The following is a 27,088-nucleotide window of genomic DNA, read 5'->3' as shown; positions in this document are numbered from 1 at the left end:
ATCATTCTAAGCCAGGCAGTGGTGGCGCACACCTTTAATCCCAGCACTCGGGAGGCAGAGGCAGGCAGATCTTTGTGAGTTCAAGACCAGCCTGGTCTACAAGAGCTAGTTCTAGGACAGTTTGCTTATGTGAGTTTCATGCATCACAATTATCCTTCTATTATTCTGACAACCACAGTTCAGGTTAGGATACAAGCTGGAGCCATAACCATAAACATAAAATCACCTCCTTCCTTGGCACTGAGCAAAGGTCCAGTGACAAGGGGAACCAACACACAGACATTTCTCTCTAAGGCCTTCACTGTCGTCTTTAAAACAGCAAAACAAAAAGCCAAACCAACGGTCTGTCCACTTTGCAGAAATGCAGAGTATTTAATCATTTGAACATCCCAGGCTGCAACCAGAAGCTTTCCATTGTCTCCTACAGAGCAGAGAACCAGAATGGTCCAGTGTCCCTCACGACAGGCCAACAGGAAGTAACTGCTAGCTACCGCCAGTATTGCTCTGAGTTCCTCTGGATTTTCTGGTACTAAATCAGAACTACTTCTTTCACATCTAAAACTGAGGCACATTATAATAGTCTATATGCCCTTTAAATAGGCAAGTTGTAAATGCAAGTCTTGGTGCAAAAGGAACCAGGAAGGGAGGGAGATTATGGGCAGATAGGAATGCAAGGCCATGCATGTGCTGGGGACCTGTCACAGAGAAAAGCACAAGGGAGATCTATATCATATGGAGGAGACTGAAGTTGATATCTCATGCTGAGATGAAGGTACCATTTCCTTCTCATCCCCGTGTTCCTACGGTCCAGGAGAAAAGTTTCCCAATAGCTACTAAGTAGTTATGGTCTAGGTGATATAAACATCCTAAAATCCAAATGACAAGACAATTCTACATAATTACTATTTGACAAAAGGATTATGAATCGCGAATCTAGGATGATACAAGCTATATGAAGAAGGACAGGCTAATACTGGAGGTCATCAAGAGTTAAATATCAGGAGAAAAATGAAAGGCTGTTATTCTTTCAACTGTCTGAAAGACATTAAGAACATGTCACATATTGATAGAAATATATTTCAAGATACACAGGAAAATTACTTAAATAGAAACTATATAAAGAATTTCCTCAACTCTTAACAGAGAAGGCACAAAGAAACTGATGTAAGAGGATGAGAACAGGAGCTGACCTTCAGTAGAGAGTACACCTTAGAAGATGCTCAACAGTATTGGTCACCATGGAAACAAAAGTCACAAGGCTATAAAACAGCATTCACAAAAAGACAAGACTAACTGCTGGTGAAGACGTGGAGTACTGGAAGGCTCACCAATGCTAACAGAAATCAAAATGGTACAGTCACTTTGCAAAAGAATTCAGTAGTTTCACATGAAGTTAGAGATAGCAATTGCCATTCAACTGCCAAACACCACTCCTAGTATTTACTCAAAAGAACTGGAAACTCAGGTTCCCACAGAAATCTCTTTATAAATATTTATGGCAACTTCATACACAATTACCCACAGATGGAAACCACCCAAATGTCCTTCAATGGGTGAATGGATAAACAGCACAGCCATATAATAGATTATTGCACAGTAATAAAAAGAAATGATACACACAAGAACAGGGATACTGCACCACATTCCTCAGACTGCATACTATATGGTTTCATTTACGACAAACTGGCAAAGGGAAACCACAGACAGAGAGGGGTGTGGCTGTGTAGACCGTTTAATACAAAGGAGCAGGGGAGAGTATTTGGAGACAGAACTTGTTCCTATTTCGATTGTGGTGGCAAATATTAATTCATGATTTTCTCTACTGGTCAGTTATACACTAAAGAGGGAAATGCTTTATCACAAAGAAAATAAATTTCAACCACCCTTAAGAACTAGAAATAGAGATGGAGAGGAGGCTTGTGGTTATGAGCGTGTATTGCTCTTCTAGAGGACCCACGTTGGATTCCCAGCACCTATGTCAGGTGGCTCACAGACAACTGCTAATTCTAGTTCCAAGGGCCTTTGGCCTCTGGGGCACCTGCACTCACATACACACACATGATTACAAATAAGGAAATGTTTAAAAGGAATTAGAAACAATGGCTGTCCAAGGCAGGGCTGCCTCTGCACTGTCCACACCTCTAATGCCATTCTGATCTCAAATTATCTCACTAGTCTCAAAACAGAGCTATGTTCATCAGACAGCTGCGAGTAAAACCGAGTGCTCACCATAACCACAGAGACCTCCCAGCTTCCAACCAACAGGGAACTATGCCGAAAGAAGAATGAAGGAGAGCTTGCCACACCCTGGTAATACTGCAGTGGCTCATTCTATAGCAGGCTGTGCATCCAAACCAGCAAGAGCCTTATTAAAGAATTATTTCTCAAGGTCTTAATGGAAGTCAGAGGAAACAGTCAATGAAGCACTAAATATTTAATTCAAACACTCACTATACTTGGTTTGGCAGTCTGAAATAGTGCCTTATAATTAATAAAGAAGATTTTCTCCAGAAGAATCCATATTCTACCTCCTAATAGACAAAATTCTACAGAGTACATACAAGACTAAATAACAAAACCAAGTAGAAAAGGTCAATAACTGTACACAGAAATAACAGACCAAAGTTTCTATCTCAGAGATATATTTTAAAACGCACAAAGTTTAGTTAAATGAACACCACCTTTAAAAAACAGACTTCACAATTATACTAAAGAATGCTAACAGAGATGCCCAATGGATCCTAAGATTGATTTTAGTGTGACATCTTTCAAGAAAAGTTTTGTTTTCCCCTTAGTAACTTGTATCTGTCCATCTGTCTGAGAAAACCACACACACACACACACACACACACACACACACGTGCATGCGCACGCATGTAGCCCTTTCTTCAGATGCAATCGGCATGAAACAACAATATGTATGACACAAGAAGAAAGGCATAACAGCTGCTTGGGAAGAGTAGGGAGGATGTCCCAGAGTCCTAACTTTGTCCCCATTGTCACCAACAAAGAAAATGAGAGATTTCCAGAGGAGAGCACAAGCACTAGTTTTGAATAAGGACAGGAGATAATCTTGCACTGGACCACCTCTGAGAAGGGGTGTCTCTTTTACCCAGCTACCCTGTAGCCTAAGTGTGTGTGTGTGCATGTGTGTGTGCGTGTGCACGTATGTGTGTGGTGGTCATAATACTTTCCACATTGTTCAGCATGAAAGGTACAGATGTAAGAATGACACCAGCTTGTTCACTTTGCAAAACAAACAGGTAGAGTGGATGAATCTCAGAGCCAGCAGCAATCTGGAATCAACTCTAATGAGATAAGCAGCCACTGACACACTTAATTGTAGCACACTTCTGTACTAGCATAACTGGAACTGGAAATCTATCAGAGGAATTTTAGTCAACATCCAAATACAAACTAAGCATTAACCAGATTTGGAGTAGGCCACAGCAGCAAAACAGGTGGTGTCTGCTTTTACCCCACTGCTGAGCAAAGGGACAGCAGATGACGACACAGTGTCAGATGCTAACATTTATGATATCAAATTAAAAGGGAGTAGTTCCTGGGTAACTCTAAGACCTAAACTGTCACAGCTGGAACCCCTCCACCCTGCCCACATGCTGTGCACTATGCACGTCTAATTCCTAAACTGCACTTCAAAATTTTCTTTCAAAAGATAAAATCTTAAGACATTGCAGGAATTAAAGATCCAAATGGTACAAAATGCATGGACTGGTTAGAGCCTGGGGTTTAGCTCAGACTCAACACAATATCCAAGAACATGCCATTCACAGCACAGTTGGATGGAAAAAGCATCCTCTGAAGCTTTATGAAGAGCTTATCTCACTCAAAATGTCACACAGGGAGTAACATTTTGATTCATTCAAAAATAATTACTAAGATTTACTCTGTGAAAGCACAGTGCCATGTATACAAGAATAGAAAAAAAACAAATCAAGACTGGATGCTCTTTTCGGGATAGACTTGGTGCTCATCTGTCAAGTTACATATACTGCCTACTTATTGATTTTACTCCAATGTGACCCTCAGGGCCTTTAATTGCACATGGAGACATTGAGGCCCTGGTCTCTTGGTTTCCAGTGAGATAAACACATGCTGTGGTGCAGAGGCTGCTTGGTCCTCCCTGGTGACGAGCTTCTCCCTTTCCTCAAACAGACTTCTCAGCTGGGTACTGCTAGGTAAAGACCATTCCTCAGCTCCCACTGCTGCAGAGATGTCTCATACTTACCAGAGCTCTTTGAAGCTGCAGTAAACTGCCCTTCAGCTCCCCCCAGGGCCTCATTTCATCTTTTACTCTGTCTCTCCCCCTATCCAGTGTCTTGATGAAATGTCACTGGAAGCATGAGAAGGAAATGAAGCCTCGGACGACAGAGATCACTGAAGAGTGTGAGTTTCAGGAACCTGGGATAGGCAGAATGTTCCCCACCCACAGAGGGTGGCATCCTAATGCCAAGAAAATGCGAATAAGTTGCAAATCAATGGAATTAACAGGGTGTAGAGTGTACCTTAGTGACAGAGTACTTGCCTATCCTGCAGGACACCCCAAATACTTCAAAAAGAGGAGGTGGGGGTAACATATAATCAGACTGCAGTGCAAGCAGGAGCAAGATGGCCTTGAGGAATCTGGTGCCCTTCACGAAGATAAAAACAGCACCAGCTATTTCTCCGGAGTGTCTGAAGCACAGCGACACGGGGACATGGCAGAGGCACAGCAGAGAGAGCATGGAGACATTCAGAGGCCTTAAATAGCCACGAGCAAGGTGCCAAGACCTCTGGAGATCAACCCTCTAGAAAGGGTTTTGCTCAAGTGTGGAAAGGACAAAAAGGAAGCCCCAGCAGCTTTACAGCGGCACTCTGCTCTTCTGTTCTCCGCCTGAACCAAATGTGTCTACACTGAGGTACCTGGAAAGAATGATACAAATATTCCCACAGACAAATGTATCCATTGTCAAAAGGCAGGGGAACTGGAATTTGAACATGCGTCGCCCACAGACTCTGAGGAGGTCATAACCGGCAACAAGTAGGTCTGCCTCTAAAATGACAGAGAGTGACACATCAGCCAAATATGCAAACTGCATTTTTTCTGTGTAGAATGAAACTGTGCCTTTAAAATCAGAATTTACCAGCACATCAGCACACTGTTTCCAGGCAAGCGGTTACACCCAGGCCAGGTCCTGGGTGCTTACAGGCAGCTATGGCTGACGCGAATTTAGTTAATTAGGTATTACATTTTTACTTCTGAGACAGTAACTGAGTGTAATTGGTTCTCTCAAGCCTAACACACAGTCCAGTTCATTTGCATTTTGATAAATAAAGCTTGCCTCAAGGTCAGAGAGTAAAACAGCCATCCTGGTCAGCCTTACAGACAAAACAGTGCTGACACACACCTTTAAGCCCAGTAGTCACACTAGTTTGCCACAGAAACTGGGTGGTAGTGGTGCACGCCTTTAATCCCAGCCCTAGAAAGGAATATAAGATGGGAGAAGACCTCTCTCAGGCTCAGTCTCATTCTGAGATTAGTAGAGGCAGGACCACCATTTTGGATTGAGGTAGAATGAAGAGCCAGTGGCTGGCTGGCTGTTTTGCTTTTTTGACCTTCAGGCTGAACCCCAATATCTGTCTCTGGGTTTTTATTAATTGTGCTACACAGTGCGTTCCAGCATCAAATGAAATGCTTGCTGGAAAAAGTGAATATCCCAAAGCTATTTTCCTTGGCAGCTGCAGTGCAACAGCACCACCAAGGGGAGGGTGGCTGCAGCACCACCAGGGGGAGGGTGGCTGCAGCACCACCACCAGGGGGAGGGTGGCTGCAGCACCACCACCAGGGGGAGGGTGGCTGCAGCACCACCACCAGGGGGAGGGTGGCTGCAGCACCACCACCAGGGAGAGGGTGGCTGCAGCACCACCACCAGGGGGAGGGTGGCTGCAGCACCACCAGGGGGAGGGTGGCTGCAGCACCACCAGGGGGAGGGTGGCTGCAGCACCACCAGGGGGAGGGTGGCTGCAGCACCACCAGGGGGAGGGTGGCTGCAGCACCCTTTGTCAAGTTCATCCCTCAAGGTTAACAAGCCACAGGGAATACACAATTAACCAGGGACCACGAAAAGATGTGCTAGGCTTTAAAGCATTTCTTCTTCACACTCCACTCACCAGGTTGAGTGGAACCCTGGCAGAACGAGTATCTAATCAGCAAGTGGTACCCTAGCAAAGCAAGCATCTAATCAGAATAGCTCTGAATTTCTCCAATACCTGATTACTGCCTTGGTCATAAATGAAGGCACCTTGGTATACAGTGGGCATTTCTGTCTCAACAGAAACTGACAAAGGAGACAAAGTTTATGTCAAAAATGAATCAAGGGAAGAAAAGTGCAAAGACACCATTTAAATTTGATTCAGCTGGATTTCTTTGTTCTTAAGTGTGGACAGAAATATAGATTTTTATTCAGGACTTTGTTCTGTTGTTCAGGACTTGAAGGATAAAGTCAATCATTATCCCAGATACACTGGGAAATAATTTATGAAACCAAATTTAATAATGTAGCTATGCTTCCCTGAAATTGTGAACCTCGCGGTTGTAAAACCTGCCTTTAACTAACAAAATGTGGCAGAAGCAATGGTCTCAGCAAGTAGTCTGAGTTGCAGAAAACCAAGACAGTTTCTACGGTTCCTGGGATAGTCCTGCTTAGGAATCTGGCTGCACTACTATGAGGTCACACTTCATGGGAAGGTCACCTAGAGAACTGAGATGTTCCAGTCAATACCTCAACAGGCCCTTGGCTGACAGCTAGCATTAAGAGCCAGCTATGAGGCCAGGCGGTGGTGGCGCACGCCTTTAATCCCAGCACTCGGGAGGTAGAGGCAGGCGGATCTCTGAGTTCGAGGCCAGCCTGGTCTACAAGAGCTAGCTCCAGGACAGGCTCTAGAAACTACAGGGAAACCCTGTCTCGAAAAACCAAAAGAGCCAGCTATGAGAGCAACCCACTATGCACTCCACTCAAATACCCTCTGCCTGAAAACACACAAGTGACATCACACCACCCAGCTAAGCAAATGACCCACACACTGGGAGAGATCATTAGAAATTCTTGTTTTAGGTCACCGCATCGCCAGGTGGTTTAGTACACAGACAACTCAAACACATTTTTGGCTATACCAAGGACAAGATGATCAGTAAACTTAAAAAATGTTTGCCATCTATGACTCTAAGAGCTCATGAGATCACACAGAGAATAAAAATGATTTATATATAGCCCCTTTCTAGTCCAACTCCCTGATAACTATCTTCTCAATAAATATTTGTTAAATAGAAGAATGAATAATGAAAACACAGCTAAGTAGTGACTATATTGATGGAAGGAAGTAAGGACATAACTAGTTCAGAAATGACAGGTACTGAGAAGTGTCTATGGAGGGCCTGGTACTCACACACTCCGGGCACTCTAGCTCCACGACCTTTTGGAAGGGCACTGGGGTAGAGGCATCTCACTCCACTACAGAACCCATTTAGGCTCTTACAAGATTTCTGAGACTCCAAAGTACATTTTTATACCTGGATTTCATGGATAGATTCTGAAACTGAGAGTAATCTAAAGTGTGCAGTAGTTCATTTAAATATAAGAACGCAAGCTTTAAATACTGGCATAAATGATGTAGTTAATAAAAATAACTTAGTCATATAAAACTATTGCTTCACTGGTTTGCAGCGCAGAGTTCCCAAATGTTAACATATTTAATCATACAGCTTGTTCTGAACTCCACATTTATCACCCTCATCATTGATATGACAAACTCGGGCTGTTGGTGTGTTTTCCAAAACTCTCATTTCTTCTGAAAGCTCTGACTCTGCTATTTGCAACCAACACCCACAGTTGTCTTGCTGGGAGAGATGAGCTCATTTAATTCATTTTCAAGAAATGCCAAGTCTAAATAAGCATACACCGCTATGGGTTCTTTCATGTGAATATTACATGCCTGTCAACAGGTGGCTAGTTGTCACATGTGTGCTTTCTCTGAAGACGATCACTTGGTACAGTGGACAGATGTGTGCTGTGGGAACTTAACACACAAGACATGAAAACCACAAGCACTCAAGTCAACTTTCGTTGCAACTCACCTTTTATACAATCTTGTCAAGGATATTTTAAGTACCTTCTTGCTGCAAGTGTGTGTGGAGGGAAGGCACAGTGGGCGCGGCGCAGTGCGAGTGGACTATTATGAAGGCTTTAGCAGTTCTGTCCAAAATCGCTACAGTGAAAATGGCAAAGGTCTGGTTCTAGACCCTCCAGGGCCGATAAACCACACTTGGAACAGCACTGTGTTGAAGTAATAAAAAACTACCAAGTCCACGAAGTGAGCATTTCATTCATTCAAAATAGAACCTGAGCCAGGTGGTTCAGATCCATGATCCCATCCACTGCATAGCAAGTTCAAGGCCAACATGATACTGTCTCAAAAGAACACACACACACTCATGCGCAAACACACAGAGTCTCTCTCAGTACTTACCAATGTTGAGTCTGAAGAAACATTTCTAAGCTTGGGTTGGAACTCCACCATACACTAAGCTATTGACTCCAAATAAGTTTTACAGCATCTCCGGCCTCCTATTTCCTTATCTCTAAACAGACAGAAGCTCTTTTTTTTTGTTTGTTTGTTTGTTTTGAGACAGGGTTTCTCTGCGGCTTTAGAGTCTGTCCTGGAACTAGCTCTTATAGACCAGGCTGGTCTCGAACTCACAGAGATCCACCTGCCTCTGCCTCCCAAGTGCTGGGATTAAAGGCATGCGCCACCACCACCCGGCAGAAGCTCTTTTTTAAAAAATATTTATTTATTTATTATTTATGCAGTGTTCTGTCAACATGTATCTCTGTAGACCAGAATTGGGCACCATATCTCATTACAGATGGTTGTGAGCCATCATGTGGTTGCTGGGAATTGAACTCAGGACCTCTGGAAGAGCAGCCAGTGCTCTTAACCTCTGAGCCATCTCTACAGCCCCAGACAGGAGCTCTTAAGAGAGCTAGAGTCACATCTAAGACACAGCTGTTCCAGCTGTGAAAGTACTGATGTGGACCCTCAATGGACCAACTCTGGCAGACATTCATCTTCAGCACGAGGGGAGGGGAGAGATAAAAACTGCTTTTTACCCTCTACTACTTGCAGAGGTACCAGCTCATAAATGGGTGCTCATAAACACTTAATATCTTTATATAATGTCATTTTGATAAATCAAATAGTTGGGAATTGTTCAAACAGCCCATAGTAGGGAGGAAAACGTGGTATTATCAATGACATAAGGTTGAGTGCAAACATTTTTGGTGGTGCAAGATTGTGGGTAGCCCATAGATGCAGGTTCAAATCCCAGCATGGCTACTTTTCTTAGACAAGCCACTGTTCAGATTTAGACGTTTCTTGTCTGTAAAGTGGAAACTGTAGGCATAACTGGGTAACTCAACAATACCTTTGATATTTTACTACCCATTATTTCTGACAACAGCAGCAAGAGGTAGAATGATGTCACTTCCTTGGGTGCCCTACTGCCACAGAGCAACATAACAAGAGCTGGTAGGTGTCGGTTGTGCAAAACGAGGCAGTCTACATGCTACAGTGCCTCCTTCTGGTAATAGTCAGGGGTTTTAAACATGTCCAAGTAACAAGTCAGAGTAGCTGTTTTACCAGTCCTTCACAGGTCTACTTGAGACATTATGGGCAAGACAATGGCAGTACTCTCTAGCAAGGCAGATTTTCCTACGTCTAATGATTGCTGGTGACTGCTACCCAGGAAACCTTACGCTAGGCACTTTACGTACGTTAAACCACTCTCTCTTTACAGCAGCCCTGGCAGGATTTTGCCATTTTGTGAATGATGAAACTGAGAAATGTGAAACAAACGGTACAAGCTAAAAACAGGCCTAAGAGTCCGCGGGGACACAGCCAGGCCTTCAGAGTTACCTGTCCCCAGCTGTCCTCTCAGATCTTCTAAGGAAGCAGTCGCTCCTTGTCTGTTCCATCCTTCTGGGGCCTCTTGATCAGTACATACATGCACTGGCTAGATAATCATTTAATTCCCTTTACCCTTCTGTTTTTTCCCACTTCAGTCAACACGTTTGTCTTGGACAAGGTATTTTTGGTAAGGCTATGAGATATGTACAATAGAGTGAGAAAAATGCTTCATAAAGAACTTGATTTGTTTTACATCAGATAACATATTAAAGGGGGAGAGAATGAAGCAGTGAGGGAGGGGAGGAGAGAGAAGATGAATGAGAATGAGCACGAGCAGAGCTCGTTCTTTCTTCTGTTGTGGTATAATACTGGTTCGTGAGCTGAACAAACTGAGTTCTACATCTGCTTCTGCAGTAATGTTCACTTGGATTAATCATAGCTAACTCTAAGTTTCCATACTGCCATATGGCAAGTGTGAAAAGCTGTCAGAGATGATTTTTAAAGGTCTTTCCAAATCTATAATTCTATGATGCAATAAGATTTTTTTTTAAAATCAAAAACAGCATTTTACCCAAAATACCCTGGAATTGTCAGGGGCACTCAGGGTAAGGCTTCCAAGACTGAACACCAACAGTGAGCTAGAGAACAGTGAGCGCACGTGGAAATCAGAGACTGATGAGGTCACCCACAGTTTCTTTTTTCTATTTTTTTAAAAGATTTATTTATTTACTAAGTATACAGTGTTCTGTCTGCATGTTTGCCTGCATGCCAGAAGAAGGCATCAGATCTCATTATAGATAAATGTGATGCACCATGTGGGTGCTTGGAATTGAACTCAGGACCTCTGGAAGAGCTGTCAGTGCTCCCAACCCCTGAGCCATCTCTCCAGCCCCCAGTTTCTAAGACTTAAATGCAATGGATAAGCAGGTGTGAGAGAAACCCCGAGGACTCATCAACTAAACTCTCATTCTCAACCACGGTGACAGCCAGAGGATCACCACTTCCTTCCTTGAGTGGTTCTCCATGCCAGAGGACACCATGACAAGCTGCCCACAAAGCAGTGACAGGCTTTCCCACTGGCGTCAGAAATACACAGTTAAGCAAAGATTTCTGGGAGATAAAGGCTAAATGCAGAGATGCAAGCAGTCTTCTATTCTGAACTGTCTTGCCATGGATGCTTGTAGAAAAAATAAACTTGGAATATAGAGGCTCTTGCAGCAGCAGTGCGGTTGGCTGTCACACAAAGCCAGGATGCCTGCCTCGAAAGTCACCTTGAGTAGTTCTGCTGGAATCCTACTGTAAAGAATGATGGAAAAATCTAGCTGAGCACAAGCAGGTGGGCAGGCAAGCATCGTCTCTCCTTGTTCCTGACTGAAAGTGTCATGTGACTAGCTATTTTAATTCCCTGCTGCCTTGAGTTCCCTATGACACAAACACCCAGGAACGGTGAGCAACAAACCCCACCATCCCAGTGGCTTTCTGCCGGGGTCTTGTCACAGCGACAGAAGTAAAGCCAGGACAGCCATTTTCCACAGAGTTCCCACACTCAGGGTCCGTTCCTGGAATTCCTGCCTTCTGCCATGTTGCTCCAGGGTATGGGGAGCAAGACAAGAGTGTCAGGACACTCTGACCCTAGTAATTTTGTAAATAATTATTTATAATAAATAATATGAAAAGAGCCCATCAGATTGCCCTTTGTCCCAAACCCAGAAGTCTCAAGACTCCTAAAAGAAGTCACAAAACTATAGTAGATCAACTTTTAGGTTAATAAGCAGGGTAAAAATAAAATCCCAGATCCCTACAGTAGGAGACAGGACTGGGCGCTGAAAATCCACGGTGAAGAGGATAAAGTACAGACATGCCTTCATATATTCCCAGTCACGCGAAGATGTGATGTAAGTCTATAAAGCTCCAAGTGAGTTACTTTAATGGTTCATTTCTTATGTGGAAATGCCATCCACAAAGGCCTCTACTTACAAGAAATCAAATTCAGATAGATGTATGGTGTGCTGCCTTAGAGGCGAACATCCTGGCAATGCCAGCTTCTAACCTGGAACTTAAATCAATTGTCAAGTTTTTGCAAGTCCCATCAAATCTGCCAAGACACTGCTGTATGACACAACACTGCTCTACACAGTCACACGGCTTAGCTAAAAGCTCAGACATTCCCAACGGGGAAGTGCAAATGCTCCCAATGTAACTTCTTAAGAAAAGACTAAACTGAAAAGGTAAACCATGCCAGATTTCCCTGAAAAACTCTGCTGCCTTCAAAGTACCTCTGCCACAGGAAGTACAGGAAGCCAGGTTTCTAAGACAAACATTTCTCCTTCCTTCCTTGGCTAATGCTTGCCCAAGATCAAACAAAGATCAGCAAAGATCACAGCAAGGGAGAAACTGGAGTCTTGTTTGTGCCCAGGCATTCGATTGAAAAGAGAAATCACACACACTGTTTGAATCTGGTAAATCCTGCATTTCTACAACTGCCTGCACTCAAGAGTCCCTCCCAGGAGAGCGCTAAGATCTACCCACTAAAACAACCCAGAATTGCCACAAACCTCTAACAACCCAGTGGCAGCTTCTCACCCTTTAGGGAAATCTAAGCTATTAGAAGATAGCCTGGGCTCTCGGGAGGCTGAAGCAGGATGATCCTAAGTTCAAGTCACCAGCTAACACAAGTTCAAGGATATTCTGAAACACATAGTGAGATCCAATCTCAAAGAAACCAACAAGAAATGGGTCACCGGTGCTATCTCTTCCAGAAGGGGCCAGGTGCTCTTGTGCGGGTCCCTGGAGTGACACCCTTTGATTCTGCCTCTGTGATTTTCTCCTCTGTGGAGGAGGCAGAATCACACCTTTGACAAGATCTTTCAGGCGTGTCCAACCGATTCCCAGGGGCTACATGCAGCTGGCCCAACATGAAACTATTTGTTATACGTTTCTTGAGAGTGAACAAGTACATGACAGTATAACACAGCAATGTCAAAAGGTTAGAAATGGATGGCAGAGGGGAAAAAACCAACTATTCTCTCTAATTCTCAACACTTTTCTCCAAGCTGTCAATATCCATGGATTTAGAAGAAAAAGGACTCTGCCTGCACAGTGTCTGCAACTGCACGCTGCTGAGATTGGCACTCTACGGCACCACAGTGTCTGTAACTGCCTGCTGCTGAGATGGGCACTCTACAGCACTGCCACGCTCTGCTTCTAGGTTTCTGCAGCTGACTCTCACTTGCCCGTTTCAAGCACTTCAATTTATTCCCTTCTCATTTACTGCTCTATCACAGGGCTAGAAGACCAACGAAGGCAGACGGCCAACACCTCCCTTCCCTCAACTGTTGGAACAGAACGGGAAATCATATACTTAGAAGCTGCATCAATCCCTTCTTGGGGTCTACAGGGCAACTAACAGCAAAAAGAACCTTGTTATCCACATCTTCCTTTTGTTACTGCCTCTGGGACAGAGTCCAGCTCTACTCTACACACAAGCGTGTCCATTATCCAAGCCGAATCTGTTGAAAAATCCAGCATTACCTTCCCTGGCTCATTCCTCTTCCAGGTTGAAGATGGCTTCCTCCCCGTCTGCTTTTTAAGCATTCTTTCCCAGACTCAAAAAAAGCCCGAAGATCTCCAGGGATTGTGCTAAACCCGCACATCTTGGATGCCCAAACAGTACAGACTCATAAGGTGGGATTTCCCTCTGTATGCTGTGATTACCATTGATAAATAAAGGAACTGCTTTGAGTTTATGTCAGGGAAGAACAGAACTAGGTGGGGAGAGCAGAGCTAGGCTGTATGCTGGGAGAAAGGAGGCGGAGTCAAGGAGAAGCCATGTAGCCCCGCTAGAGACAGATGGCTGAACTTTAGCTGGTAAGCCACTGCCATGTGGCGATACACAGATTAATGGAGAAGGGTTAAGTTAATATGTAAGAGTTAGCCAATAAGAAGCAAGAGCTAACGGGCCAAGCAGTATTTTAAATAATATGGTTTCTGTGTGATTATTTCAGTTCTGGGCAGCCAGGACAAACAAGCAGCCTCTTTATTACAGCCTCACAGACAGGACTGCCCCCCAGTGAGATGAGATCAGCCTCAACCAGAGGTACTCTTGCAGAAAACAGGTTGTTCCCTCAAGCAATAAAGACTTCTTCTGAGCCTCCTTGCAGAATACACAGCTGAGCAAAAGATCAACCAGATGACACTTAGGCAAAATCAATTAGTGCAGACTTTACCCTGTTCCAATGCTTCCTTCATCAAAACATAAAGCTCGAGTCAGTACCTGAAGACAGGCTGAAATGTTTACTTTCTTTTAACCCCCTTTTTTCACTTTGGCTTGCTTTGGGGCTGGAAGACTGCACAGACCTGGCAAGATGACAACCCCCAGGATCACATTTCTGTCCTAGAATTCTGGTAACAACAGCCACTGTTGTCACAGCCATCTAACAGTTGGGAACGCTATAGAGAAAAGCTAAACAACTTCTACAAGATTCCATAGCTACAAGTTTTGAAGCTGATATCCAAGTCCTGGAAATTGGCTCTTGTGTGTATGCTACACTGCACCGTGCTGCCTGACACAAAGAATGAGAAAGATCTTGACTATAAACAAATAGGTGATGGAGGAGAGTCATCTGTATATGTGTTACTTTCATTGGTTAATAAACTGCCTTGGCCCTTTAATAGGACAGAAAATTAGGTAGGTGGAGTAGACAGAACAGAATGCTGGGAGAGAGAAGGCAGACGCTTCAGGCAGTCGCCATAGTCAGTCGCCATGCTTCTCCTCTCCAAGACAGACGCAGGTTAAGATCTTTCCTGGTAAGTGACCACCTTGTAGTGCTATATAGATTACTAAATATGGGTTAAAGCAAGATGTGAGAAGTTAGCCAATAAGAGGCTGAAACTAATGGGCCAGGCAGTGTTTAAATGAATACAGCTTCTGTGTAATTATTTCGGGTGTAAAGCTAGCCGGGTGGCAGGACGCAGCCCCGCTACTCCCTCTACAAATAGGTTTTTCCATTGATAAATGTAGTTTTTACATATGTGACTTCCTGGGGAAGATGGTAAAGACAGAAGAAAGAGCAATGCAGGCTAAGGTACTAAAGGAAAATATCTGATAACCCAAAGGTGGAGAAGCCAGGGAAAGGGACTGGTGGACATGAGGCAGAAAGGGAAATTTTGGTTTTGTTTTTGGTTTTTTTTTTTTTTTTTTGAGACAGAGTCTCTCTACATAGTCCTGGCTGTCCTGGAATTTACTGTGTAGACCAGGCTGGCCTTGAATTCAACAGGTATCTGCCTCCTTAATAGGCACATCAAAATATACACTCCTATAAGTCATTCAAAAGAATTTATAAAGTTAATCAAAACACAGGCCATATGTGCTTGTGATTTCTCTAGGGCACCAAGAGTTTGGGGTGGGTATATTGTCACTAAATATCAACAGCCTAGGTACAACAAGAAACTGCTCCTAATATTAATGCCCAGCAAAGAAGATGTGAAACAATTCATTAAAATCCTCTTATAGCCACAAAATTATGAGTCTTAGACTTGTTGAGGATTGCATAAAATACATCTGACACATATAAAATTGCAGACTTTTCCTGAGAGGGAATTTAGAATATATCCATGAAGTCTTTCACTGAAAGGAGTTATGAAGCACAGGTAAATCCCGAACAGCTTGGCTCCACCACCTTGGTCTCTGCACTGCTACGGTTATGCATTCCCTGTCATGCTTTGCAATTCAACCCTAGAGACAGACACTTGGTAGAAAATGAGCTCTCTCAAGATGTACATGCTGGTCTCCATTTCCAATTCAAGACAAGGATTTTCTCAGAGGATAAATCTTGGTTTCCAGACCCAGACTTCAATGTGCATACAAAGCTTTTGAAGATATTGTGAAAGAAAGCTACATAATGAGCTCCCTCCTGGATGACAAGGACACTTTGTCCAGAGCAGTTACTCAAATATAGTGCTCAGACAAGAAGTACCTGCAGCAAGCACTTGGAACTGGCTAGAATTTGCCTGTTCCAATGTCATCAATAGCACACACCAATAAATCCTATGCACAACTCATTCATTCATTGTTGGTATTAAAAAAAAAGGCAGACCTCCCTTTCTTTCTTCCTTCCATTATCTGGAACTACAAGACTAACACTCAAGGCCCTCTATAAGTCACCAGTCCATCCTGCTTCTTCCTTTAACTCTTGCATAGGTCTGCAGCATGCCAACTGAAGCAGACTGTGTGAATTTATTTGCAATTTCTTTTTTATTTTACTTTATTTTATTTTATTTACTGTTACTATCCATCACACATGGTGCTGGACTATATGAAGACATTTTCACACGGGCATATATAGTCCATTGAACTATATCCTTTCCTTCTCTGTCTCCCGAGATTGGTGATTTTTACACAGACCCCTTCTGATCGCGACCTCTTGTTTCAGTGACTGCCACTGATGTTTTCCTGACTTGCAAGCATCTAATACTACTCCTCTCTTGTCGCCTTGCCTCAAGTGTGATGTCTTCTCACCAGTCTTAGACACAACCATTTTCCCTACTGCAAGAATTCTATTTCATTATAATATTTACAACATCTGGATCTATGCAAGTTCTTTATACCTTACCTATATAAGAACAGTCTTATGTCTGCTACTGATTACAAGTTATTGAAGGCAAGAGTCTTATTACTAGTTCTGATATATCTTACATTACTTAATATAATTCCTTACTCAAATAATGCTAAAATGAAAATCCACTCACATGAAGTAAGGACCATTCATCACTGATGAATCCAAATACTTCCACATAACAGATCCAAACTATGATTCTTACCTTGTTTATTTTCTATTTTTGGAATCATAAAAAAAAAGCAGACTGCTTTGTGAATCTTTTCTAACTATTACATCTAGAAAATTTTGTTTAACAATATCTAACATAGATTTCCAGAGCTTAAGTTATGAACTAATTCATTTGGAAATTTCATATGGAACAGGCCTTAGAAAATATTCATTATAAGAAACCTAATCTGAAATCATTGAAAAACTCCACATATGCAGAAAAGGACTGCAAAGCAGCGTGAGCCGTGCTAAAAACAAGCACAGGGCCAAAAGTTAACTCTTGGAAACTCAGGGCTCCTCAGGGTAGCTGGAAGACTCCAGAGTATGAGTAGACTCTGTGTGTGTGTGTGTGTGTGTGTGTGTGTGTGTGTGTGTGTGTGTGTGTGCGCGTGCGCGCACGTGCATGTGTCTAAGAAATAAAGTTCACGTTAGTACAAAGTCAGGAACTAGCCAACTTCTTACTACTACTTCCCACTCTACTGCAAAAAACTGTCTAAAGACCAGACGTGAACTCACTTGTGAGTCAATGTAAAACAGTCTCTACTAAATTCTGAAGAATTCAGTTCTTTATTTAAAGAACTGAAATTAGTTCTGAATAATTATCAAAAATGAGCCCAGGCTTTCGGCCGCGGTGGCCGTCTTTCAGTAACTCGCCAACATGACAAACACAAAGGGAAGAGGAGGGGCACCCGCTATATGTTCTCCAGGCCCTTTAGGAAACATGGAGTTGTTCCTTTGGCCACGTACATGCGAATCTACAAGAAGGGCGATATTGTAGATATCAAGGGAATGGGCACTGTTCAAAAAGGAACGCCCCATATATGTTACCATGGCAAAACTGGAAGAGTCTACAATGTCACCCAGCATGCTGTGGGCATCATTGTAAACAAGCAAGTTAAGGGCAAGATTCTTGCAAGAGAATTACTGTGCTGATTGAACACATCAAGCACTCAAAGAGCAGAGACAGCTTCCTGAAGCTGGTGAAGGAGAATGACCAGAGGAAAAAGAAAGCCAAAGAGAAGGGCACCTGGGTTCAGCTGAAGTGCCAGCCTGCTCCACCCAGAGAAGCACACTTTGTGAGAACGAACGGGAAGGAGCCTGAGCTGCTGGAGCCCATTCCATACGAATTCATGGCCTGATGTACAAAAAGAAATAAAAGACCTGGACTGTAAAGGGTTTTTCTTTAAAAAAAAAAAAAAATGAGCCCAGATCACCATACCTAACCCTGCTAACAAGGCTATGGCTAGATAGGTGGGCTGAAGAGGAAAATCTACTATGACTATTCTCCTAAATGGACATAGCATTAAAATGACTTAGTGACCATAGATCAAGGCACTGCTAAATTCTCATCAGAGATGCTTCTTCTTGCACTAGATAGCAATTAACACAGAGACCCACAGTCGGTCAATGCACAGAGAATAAGAAGCCTTGGAGTGATCTAAACAAGATAGCTTTATCATACTCACTTCCAAAGCTCAGGGATTCATGCAGAAGAGGGAGCAGAGGGATTCTAAGAGTCAGACGTGAGTTTGGTGGGTGACTTCAAAGAAACACTTTGTTCTGGCTACAATAAGGCAGATGCACATATGAACTCTCAGGGACTGTGACAGCACATACGAGCTGGACAAAATCCCCACATGGAAGAGGGGAAGGTGGTCACAAAGTCCGAGGCCCTAGCTGAGGAGCATTGTGATACCTGGTGTATCAACCACACCATACTCTAGGCAGGCTCCAGGCCTGGGAGTAACTGGCCAACACAACTGGACTCCAAGAGGTTTTTAAAAAGGGAGGGGAGAGACCATGGAGTTGGGTGATCAGGGAGTTGGAGGACAATCTGGAAATAGTTGGGGGTTGGAAAAGATGATCAAAATGCATTGTATAAATTCTTGAAGAATGAACGAGAAATATTATTAAAAAAATAAGCCCAGGTCAACAAACTGATAAATGGGTGGAGTGTGAGAATGGTGTTTAAAGGATATATGGTGTGGGGATCAGCATCAGTGTCTGGAAAACCAAACTAACTGCTGCTGGGCATGATGGCACATGCCTGCAATCCCAGGACCCAGGAAGCTGAGGCGAGAGGATTACGGGTGGATTCAAGACCAGCCTGGGATTCATACATAGTAAGACCCTATGTCAAAAAGGAAAAAAAAAGACCCCCCAAAACCCAAGGGCTAGGGATAGATAGTAGTGAAACCAATACACAACCTGAGCAAAACCTACGGTTCAATCTCCAGTGTTAGAGAAGAAAAAAATTTGGCAATGTCCTAGGAATAAGAATAAAAGAAAGAAAAAAAAAAACCAAACCAAAACAACAACAAACAAAAAAACCCCCAGCAAAACAACTTCCCTGATATATGCTTTACTTGAAAACTCGCATTGAGCAGCCTACTGGAAAAGAAAAAATAACCCACATATATTAGAAATCCCTGCAAATGATATTTATGATCTGATAATAACTTTCCTACCTTTAAAGATCATATACTCTTGGAAAAGGAGGGGGTGACAATGGGGGTTCCTGGTGATGATGATATGGCAGGCCAAACTGTAAGTCCTCAGAAAATGTTAATATGTGACTGTACTTGGCCAAAGGGAACACACAGTTATGGTTCTATAAGGCTATTAAGACAGTGAGGAGATTGTGGGTTAGGCAGGGCCAAGGTGCCATCTAAGTGGGAGAACCACAAAAAGGAGTCTGGAATGATGAGAGGACTCAGCCACCCACTTCTAATGGTGACAGAGGCCACGAGTCAAAGAACAAGGTGCTTCTAACAGCTGGAAAACAGGTTCTCCCATGGAGCATCTAGAAAATAATGCGGCTCTGTTGACCGTACAAAAATGCACTATAAAAAATTTATATAAATAATATCAGCAATCGCCAAGGCAATAACAGGAGATCATGACAAAGTTAAACAGCTACGGAGAGGATGCTGTGGTGGAGAGTGTGGCAGTGGTACCGCCCTTGCATAAAACCCTACCAAAAATAAAAATGACAATTCTCAAAGACAAACACAGATAACTGTCAATGTGTAGTTTGATGCTTTAGAAAATACTAAACAGCGGTTACAGCTTCATTTGCATGACTAACAAAGTGTGCCTCCAGAAAGCTGATACACAACCTAAGAGGAGACCTAACACTCCAGTTCTTAAAGGACCTAACATACATGCCATAAATGCTGATCAACAAGTAGCCGAGGAAGCAAAACAGAACAAGGTATCCTCAACCATAGGAAAGTAGTGGGAAACTGAGGAACACCTGCCATTTTTGCACATGTTTAAAAAGGTTTCTGTGTGGTACCCTTATCAGAAGACCAGCCAAAAGAAAAAGTCAGTGTTTCCTTTAAAGTTCCTATTTACCTGATGATCCTCTGGGCGGCGTACTGATGGAGAGAACGGAACTGTGCTGACATGTTTGCTAAAGCTGCCAAGCAGTTTGTGTGCAGGTACTTGTCCTGTGGGAAAAGAACAACTTTAGAACATTCATCATATCTTCTACATGCTTTGAGGAAGGTTAACTAAATGTAACCGTATACCCAACTGTCCCTAATGCTAGAAAAGTGCCCTGGATCTGTATTCTCCAGTCCCCAAATCTACATAGCACCGAAAAGTCGGAGTGTTTCCACAATTCACTTGGATGACACAGGTGGCGGTTCCACCCTGTGATGGTTCTGGAGTGTGCTGCTCTAGCTCCTCCCAGCCACACACAGCAGAGACTGTATGCTTCCATCTTTCTAAAACACACGCACGTCTCCCTCCTAAAACACAACTGCCTGCTATGATCTCAGATAAAAATAATTGGGATATACATCTGTACCAGCCCCATGGAGCGAAATACAAGAAAACATTAAGTAAACAACCCTAGCTGTGTGTTCTGTGCACAGCTTTCCTTGGTAACATATTTCTACTGACTAAGACTGAAATTTTACAGAATTCAGCAGAATTATTTTTTTTCCAACTTTTCAAGGCATTTGAACTAGTACTTTGGGGGATTGCTTTTCTTTGTTTTGAAGACAGGAGCTCATGTAGTTTGGGCTGGTCTCAAATTTGCTATGTATGCTGGACATGTGGCACACACCTTTAATTCCAGCATTAGAGAAGCAGAGGCAGGTGAATCTCTGTGAGTCAAGGCCAGCCTGGTCTACATAGCCAGTTACAGGTCAGTCAGAGCTACATAATACAATCCTGTCTCAATGAAACAAAATCGCTATATAGCTGAGGATGACCTTGAAGTGACTGGCAGGACTCCCGTGCTCAGCTTATGGAGTGCTGTGGCCAGAGCCCAGGGCTCTGGCAGTGCCAGCTAGCACTGCCAGCGAGCAACAACCCCAGCTCCTTATACTTTCCCTCCTTATGTGAATTTGTATTTTCTCATAGTCACCTACTTATATATTTTGCTGCAGTGTACAAGGGCAAACCAGTGCTACCAGTCCAGCAAGGGCGGGCATACAGCAGCCTGGATCTCAATGTGCTTCCCTGCTTCTCTCCATTTCATACAAAGGATACTGCAGGGAACAATGAGTCTATATTAAGAAATAGACACTGCAGTATAAATGCATAATATGATAAGTGTGTGCTGGTCTGAATTTTTCTAGCATGGTCTGTGAGATTAAATGTAAATTTTCTAGCACATTTCATGGGATCAAAATGCTTTACAACATAGTCATAAGTACATAAAGGCAGAGAAATAGCTGTGGGATACTTACTCTAGTCCTGGTCATATTGTACTGTATGGTTCTTATTACGACCAGAATTAGGAGACTCCCCAGGGAAATTTCAGTTAAGACTCGTTCTGAATACCAAGTAATATTTTTTAATATCTGTAATGAGGAAGAAAAATTTGAGTAAAAATGACTCCCTTAGGAAAAAGATGTGTCTCCCATTTCCTGGTAGTTTTAGTTTAACTTACTCTAAAGGTACATCAAGCAGTAAAAAGATGAGCGGAGATGTTCAGTTCAGCTAAGCAGGGGTGCTAATAGGGTTACTCCTCTTTTCTTAAACAGATGAGGGAGAGAAAACCAGGTCTGCAAATCAAGAGGTTATCTACTAATATAATTAGTAGACGAAGAGGGGATGTGTATATCCGCTAATACAACTAATAGACAAGGAGGACATGTATATATCTACTGATATAATTAATAGACAAAGAGGAGATGTGTATATCTACTGATATCAGCAGACAAAGAGCAGATGCATATGAAAGAGAAAGAGCACACCAGATAAAAACAACAGGAAAAGTAAACAGAACTTAGCAATGAGAAGCAAAAGTAAGACAGAGTAGGTGCTGAGAGGCATAACTTTCCCTAAAGAATGTAAAGAACTTCTATGGATAATTGGGAGAGCCCAGGGACACCACGGGTCCAGCATTCAAATTCCTGAGGCTGTTCCGAGCTGCCAGCCAGTACCAGTCAATAAAGAGTATCTTAGAAAAAAGTACGCAAATTCCTTAATAGATAGCTAACAAAACTCAGATTAACCAAACTGTAAATGAATACACACAACCAATTAATACATCAAGAACAATCACGGTTCATCTCAAGAATGGGAAGATTCATCAGTATAATTCACTATATTAACAGATTAGAATACCAAAAAAGCTTAAGATCAAAAATATATAAAGAATTCTTACAACCCACCAATAACATAAATAAGTCAACTTTTAAAGGTGTGATATATAGATATTTATACAGCCCATAAATATATTAACAATATACATTGGAGAAAAGATGGTCTCTTCAACAAATGGGATACCCACACGTAAAATAAAAATAGATCCCAATTTTTCACCCAGTATAAAAATCAACTCCAAATAGATTAGATGTAAAATTCTTAAGCTGACAGAATGCCTCAAGATACTGGCACAGATGAGGGCTCCCTACCCAGGATTCTGGTTGCTCAGGATATAATCTCAACTGAGAAATGTAATCTCACGAAGCTAAAAACTTGAGCACATAAAAGTAAACAATCTAGTGAAGAGACAACCTTCAGGATGAGAGAAAATCTGCTATCTACACATCTCACAGGAGACTGAGGTTCAGAATACAGGAGAAACTCAAACACTAAAGAACAAGAAATCAAACAACCCACTTAATAAATGAGTAGATAACTTTAAGAAAAGTTGTAATATCCACAAAAAAAAATAATCAGAGAAATTCAAATTAAAACAAGCAAAAGATTACGCCTTCTCCCTGTCAGAATGGCAGAAATTTAGAAAACAGTAACCAATGCTGACTGTGTGGCAAAGGGAACAGGCAGACGAGATAGCTCACTAGGTAATGGCTCAGTGTTTGCCACTTAGTCTGACGCCCCCAGTTCACACACACACTTTTTTTTTTTAAAAGAGAAATCCCAAACACTTCTGGTGGAAATGTAAACTAAGTCCAGCTACTATGGAAACCAATATGATAGTTTCCCAAAAAACTAAAACTAGAAACAACATATGATCCTTTTGCTCACATACCACGTTTGGCTGTTTACCAAGGACTCCAAGCCAAGTCACAAAGTCTCCAAGTGTCACAAAGACACTTGCCCATCATGCTCACAGCAGCACTGGTCACAGCTGCTAAATTATGGAGGTGACCTAAGTGTCTAGCAATGACGAGGGTGAAGACAATGTAGTATGCACACACAACAGCATTTTTTTTCAGCCTTAAGAACAAAGTTAGCTAGGTGAGCTAATACACACCTGGGGCTCCCCAGGATTAGGGATGCAGAGGCAGAAAGACCAGGAATTCAAGCCTTACCAACATAGACAGTTCAAAGTCAGTTTGGGTTACAGGAGACCCTGTCCCAAAAAACAACAATAATAAAAAGAACAAAATGACATCATTTCCAGGAAAATGGACACAACTGAAGACAATCACATTAAGTAAATTAAGTCAGTCTCAGATAAACAGCATATGCTTTCTCTTGTTTCTGGATGCTAGATTTCAAATACATATGCCACTAAAGTAGACGTGAAACTGTCATGGGGGAAATGAAGAAATAATCAAATGCTCAAAAACATTGTATTTTCATATGAAAGTGCCCTCAAGTAACCCAGTATAATATACAACAAACATACACTAATGAAAACAGAGGCTACAAACTGTTCAGAAGAGAATGAGGGTACAAGACACAGCATTAGTTCATGAAACAAAGAAAACACCATCTCTAGTCCAAATGCCCCCAGAAACTCTGCCAGAAGGAAAACAGATGAAACACTACAGCCAGTACACTCTATGGAGAGCACTTCTGTTTGTGCCCTCATCCACCACGGGAACTTACCACTTCGTGGATGGACCTATTGAAGCCATCGTCTTCTGTAAGGATCAACAGTATTATAAGGGCCATATATACATGGTGTGAATTTCTTTCCTCAACATGATACAGAATCTCAAGAATTGGTAAAACCTAGGAAATAAAAAATTATAATATTTCAATATACTATGAGAGCTTAACACTGCTATTTTGAATGTTTTGCTTGAAGGTTATGTAGTTTTTGTAATACAAAAGATAAACACTCACTTGGCTGCATGCACTCTCCATACACACACCAAAGGTCCCAAGCAAGAAAGTCATCACTAATTCTGTAAAGGTCTTGCCAAACGAAAGGCTAATGTCCAGAGACCCTTTGGGCTCACAGTTGAAATTTTAGATGTCAGATCAACCTCCTCTACTTAAAAAAGGAAGAAAAAGAAACTTGGACTGTTCAGAAGAGCTTGGTTGCTCATAAATTTAAAGCATTTTAATCTGTACGCTTCATACCACTTGTTCTTTAATGCTATACTCCAAAAGTGCACTTTACCTAAGTAACTAACTGAAAGGACTACTGCTGCCCATGGTGTATTTTCTCCGCGTGTGCCGAGACTGAGTCTTCAGAGTATCAGGGTTTGATTTGATGATTCTGTTCACATATGTATAAGTTCATTTCTAATCATTTCTCTGACACTGTCTATTTGCTCATTCTATATGAACTAGGGTAGCCATCACTAGAAGTATATTATGCCTCGTATGAAACTACCACACACACTGTAGGAAGCACGTAGGAAGCAGAGGCAAGAGGATCTCTGAATCTGAGGCCAGCCTCATCCACTAATTGGGTTCCAGGACAGTCAAAGTTGAACAGAGAATTTCTGTCTTGAACCATCCCCACAAATTAAAAATGATGGATCAATAGGACTATGCCAAAGTAACAGATTAATTCTTCCTTGCAATATTTTTACTGAGATAGTAAATACACATATTGAATAAACCCTGCATTTAAAAGATATAATTAAATGGTTTATAGATTTACAAATGAGTAACTATCACCAGTTAATTTTAGAGTATTTTCATTATTTCAAAGAGAAATCTTAGACTTTTTGGCTATTAGTTCTCCAATCACTCTCTTCCTTTTCCCTTCTTAACCAGTGTGAGCTGTTTTCTAGTCGCTATGACCAAAATAGAAAATATTCTGAAAGAATTAACTTGCTGGACGGAAGGCTTTTCTGAAAGAATTAACTTGCTGGACGGAAGGCTTATCTGGCTCATGGTTTCAGGAGCACTTCACTTGCCACAGTGAGGTTGACATGGTGGAGACCATGCACCATGGTGGTGCAGCAGGGGCAAAAGGAGAAGACTCCTTACAAGGTACAGAACAAGAAAGGGAGCTCTCAGACCTCAAGCAGGGGTGGGCACAGCCTTTGAGAGCCCATGCCTTGAGAGCTTCTACCAACCGGGGTCCACCTGCTACAGTAACCAGAAAATACCACCACACACTACCGAGTCTTTACATCATAATGTGGAGGATGCTTTTTCAGATTCAGGCTGTGCTGGCTAGTTTTAAGTCAACTTGACACAAGCTTAGAGTCTTCAGAGAAGAGGGACTCTCAATTGAGAAAATGCCTCCTCAAGATGCAGCTGTAGGCAAGCCAGTAGGGCATTTTCTTCATTAGTGGTTGATGGGGGAGAGCCTAGTCCACTGTGAATGGGACCACCCTGGGCTGGTGGTCCTGGGTTCTATAAGAAAGAAGGCTGAGTGTTGTGGGATTTCAATCCATTTTGCCAAGGTCTTTTGGAGCAGTAAGCCCTAGGGTGCGGTCTTGTCTGCCGATGTGACTGCTTAAGAGCTGAGGGTGGTGGCGCTCCCTCCCTTTCTCAACCTCTCTCCCTCCTGTCTGCCTGCCTGCCTGCCTGTCTGTCTCTGTCTCTGTCTCTGTCTCTGTCTCTGTCTCTCTCTTGGGTTGTCAGAGCCAGGAGTAGTTGGTCCCCATCTCTCCTGGGCAGAACAGTAGGTCACAGCAGGCTAATCTGTACTGTATCAGTGAGCGTTTACCTCTATCTCATACCTAAATGAAACACTCCTCCAAGGCCTATGCATCAGCTCCTGTCTCTAGGTTCCTGCCTGGTTTGAGTTCTCCCTTTGGCCTCCCTCAACAGACTGTATTCAGGACATATAAGCCAAATAAACCCTGTCCTCCCCAAGCTGCTTTTAGTCACGGTATTTCGTCACAGCAATGATAACTCTAACTAGGACAGATCGTATTAACATCTACCTAATGAGCAGAGGAACTACTTCCTTTCTCCTTCTCCGGGTGTCACTGTTTTCGAGTTTTGTGTGAATGGGATCACAGAGTGTGTCAGAGGGAAAGGCCTACACTGGAGTGGCAGCCCAGCCCCATCCTCACAAGAACATGTACAGAAGTATATGACAAGCGCTAAGATGCCGTGTGCCACCTTCTGAAATCAGAGTCTACACAGCAAAGGGACTGTCAATTATCTAAAAATTACATCACAGAATAAATCCCTTCTTGCAGCATATTCCAAGGTTACAGCCTCAACGAATATTTATTATAAAAGAAAGAGAAGTAGAAAGGTATAAGGACATAATCTAGGAAATTATGAAAACCCTACTATGCTCTTAAAAACTCCCAAATGCATCCTTGTAGGTTTTCATCTGTGGGTGTTCTCAAACTGGAGACAACTGGACCCTCATCTTACAAACCTCCATCTGCACTATACCACAAGCCTACAAGCCACGCCCAGGCTTCCTGCTGATTGCCAAAAGTGCCCCAGAATTCCTTGCACACAGCTATCTCTGTGCTCCTCACACCCATGGGGAGCCAGAGTTTTCCTCGTGACTAAAGGACTTTCACACCATACTGTGCTATTTAAGCCAACGCAAGGCCTTTCACAACGTACTGTGCTATTTAAGGCAATGCTATTCACCTTTCTGGTACGGAGACTGATTTTTATACATCACACTTTTTGTTCTTATGTCACTGTGATAAATAATATGCTAAAAATGCTAGTATCTTATGCTTCTTCAGCATTTACATAGTATT

General features: G+C 42.5%; 1 protein-coding gene and 1 pseudogene across 5 annotated transcripts in view; one reads left to right on the top strand and one right to left on the bottom strand.

Annotated features, from left to right (window-relative positions):
- The window catches only part of Dym (dymeclin), a 267,246-nt gene that overhangs the window by 140,980 nt on the left and 99,178 nt on the right, over positions 1-27,088 (bottom strand). For all 5 annotated transcript variants that reach the window (XM_038330159.1, XM_038330164.1, XM_038330163.1 and 2 more), the window contains 3 exons: positions 24,051-24,176; positions 21,491-21,604; positions 20,145-20,239 (listed from right to left, as the gene is read on the bottom strand). In XM_038330159.1, coding sequence (XP_038186087.1) covers positions 20,145-20,239; positions 21,491-21,604; positions 24,051-24,176 — 335 coding nt within the window. The remainder of the gene's footprint in view (positions 1-20,144; positions 20,240-21,490; positions 21,605-24,050; positions 24,177-27,088) is intronic.
- On the top strand, positions 12,606-17,926 carry LOC119814295 (annotated as a pseudogene).

This window comes from Arvicola amphibius, chromosome 5 (assembly GCF_903992535.2).
Source record: "Arvicola amphibius chromosome 5, mArvAmp1.2, whole genome shotgun sequence".
Taxonomy (NCBI): Eukaryota; Metazoa; Chordata; class Mammalia; order Rodentia; family Cricetidae; genus Arvicola; species Arvicola amphibius.
This window is presented reverse-complemented; position numbering and strand designations above follow the sequence as displayed.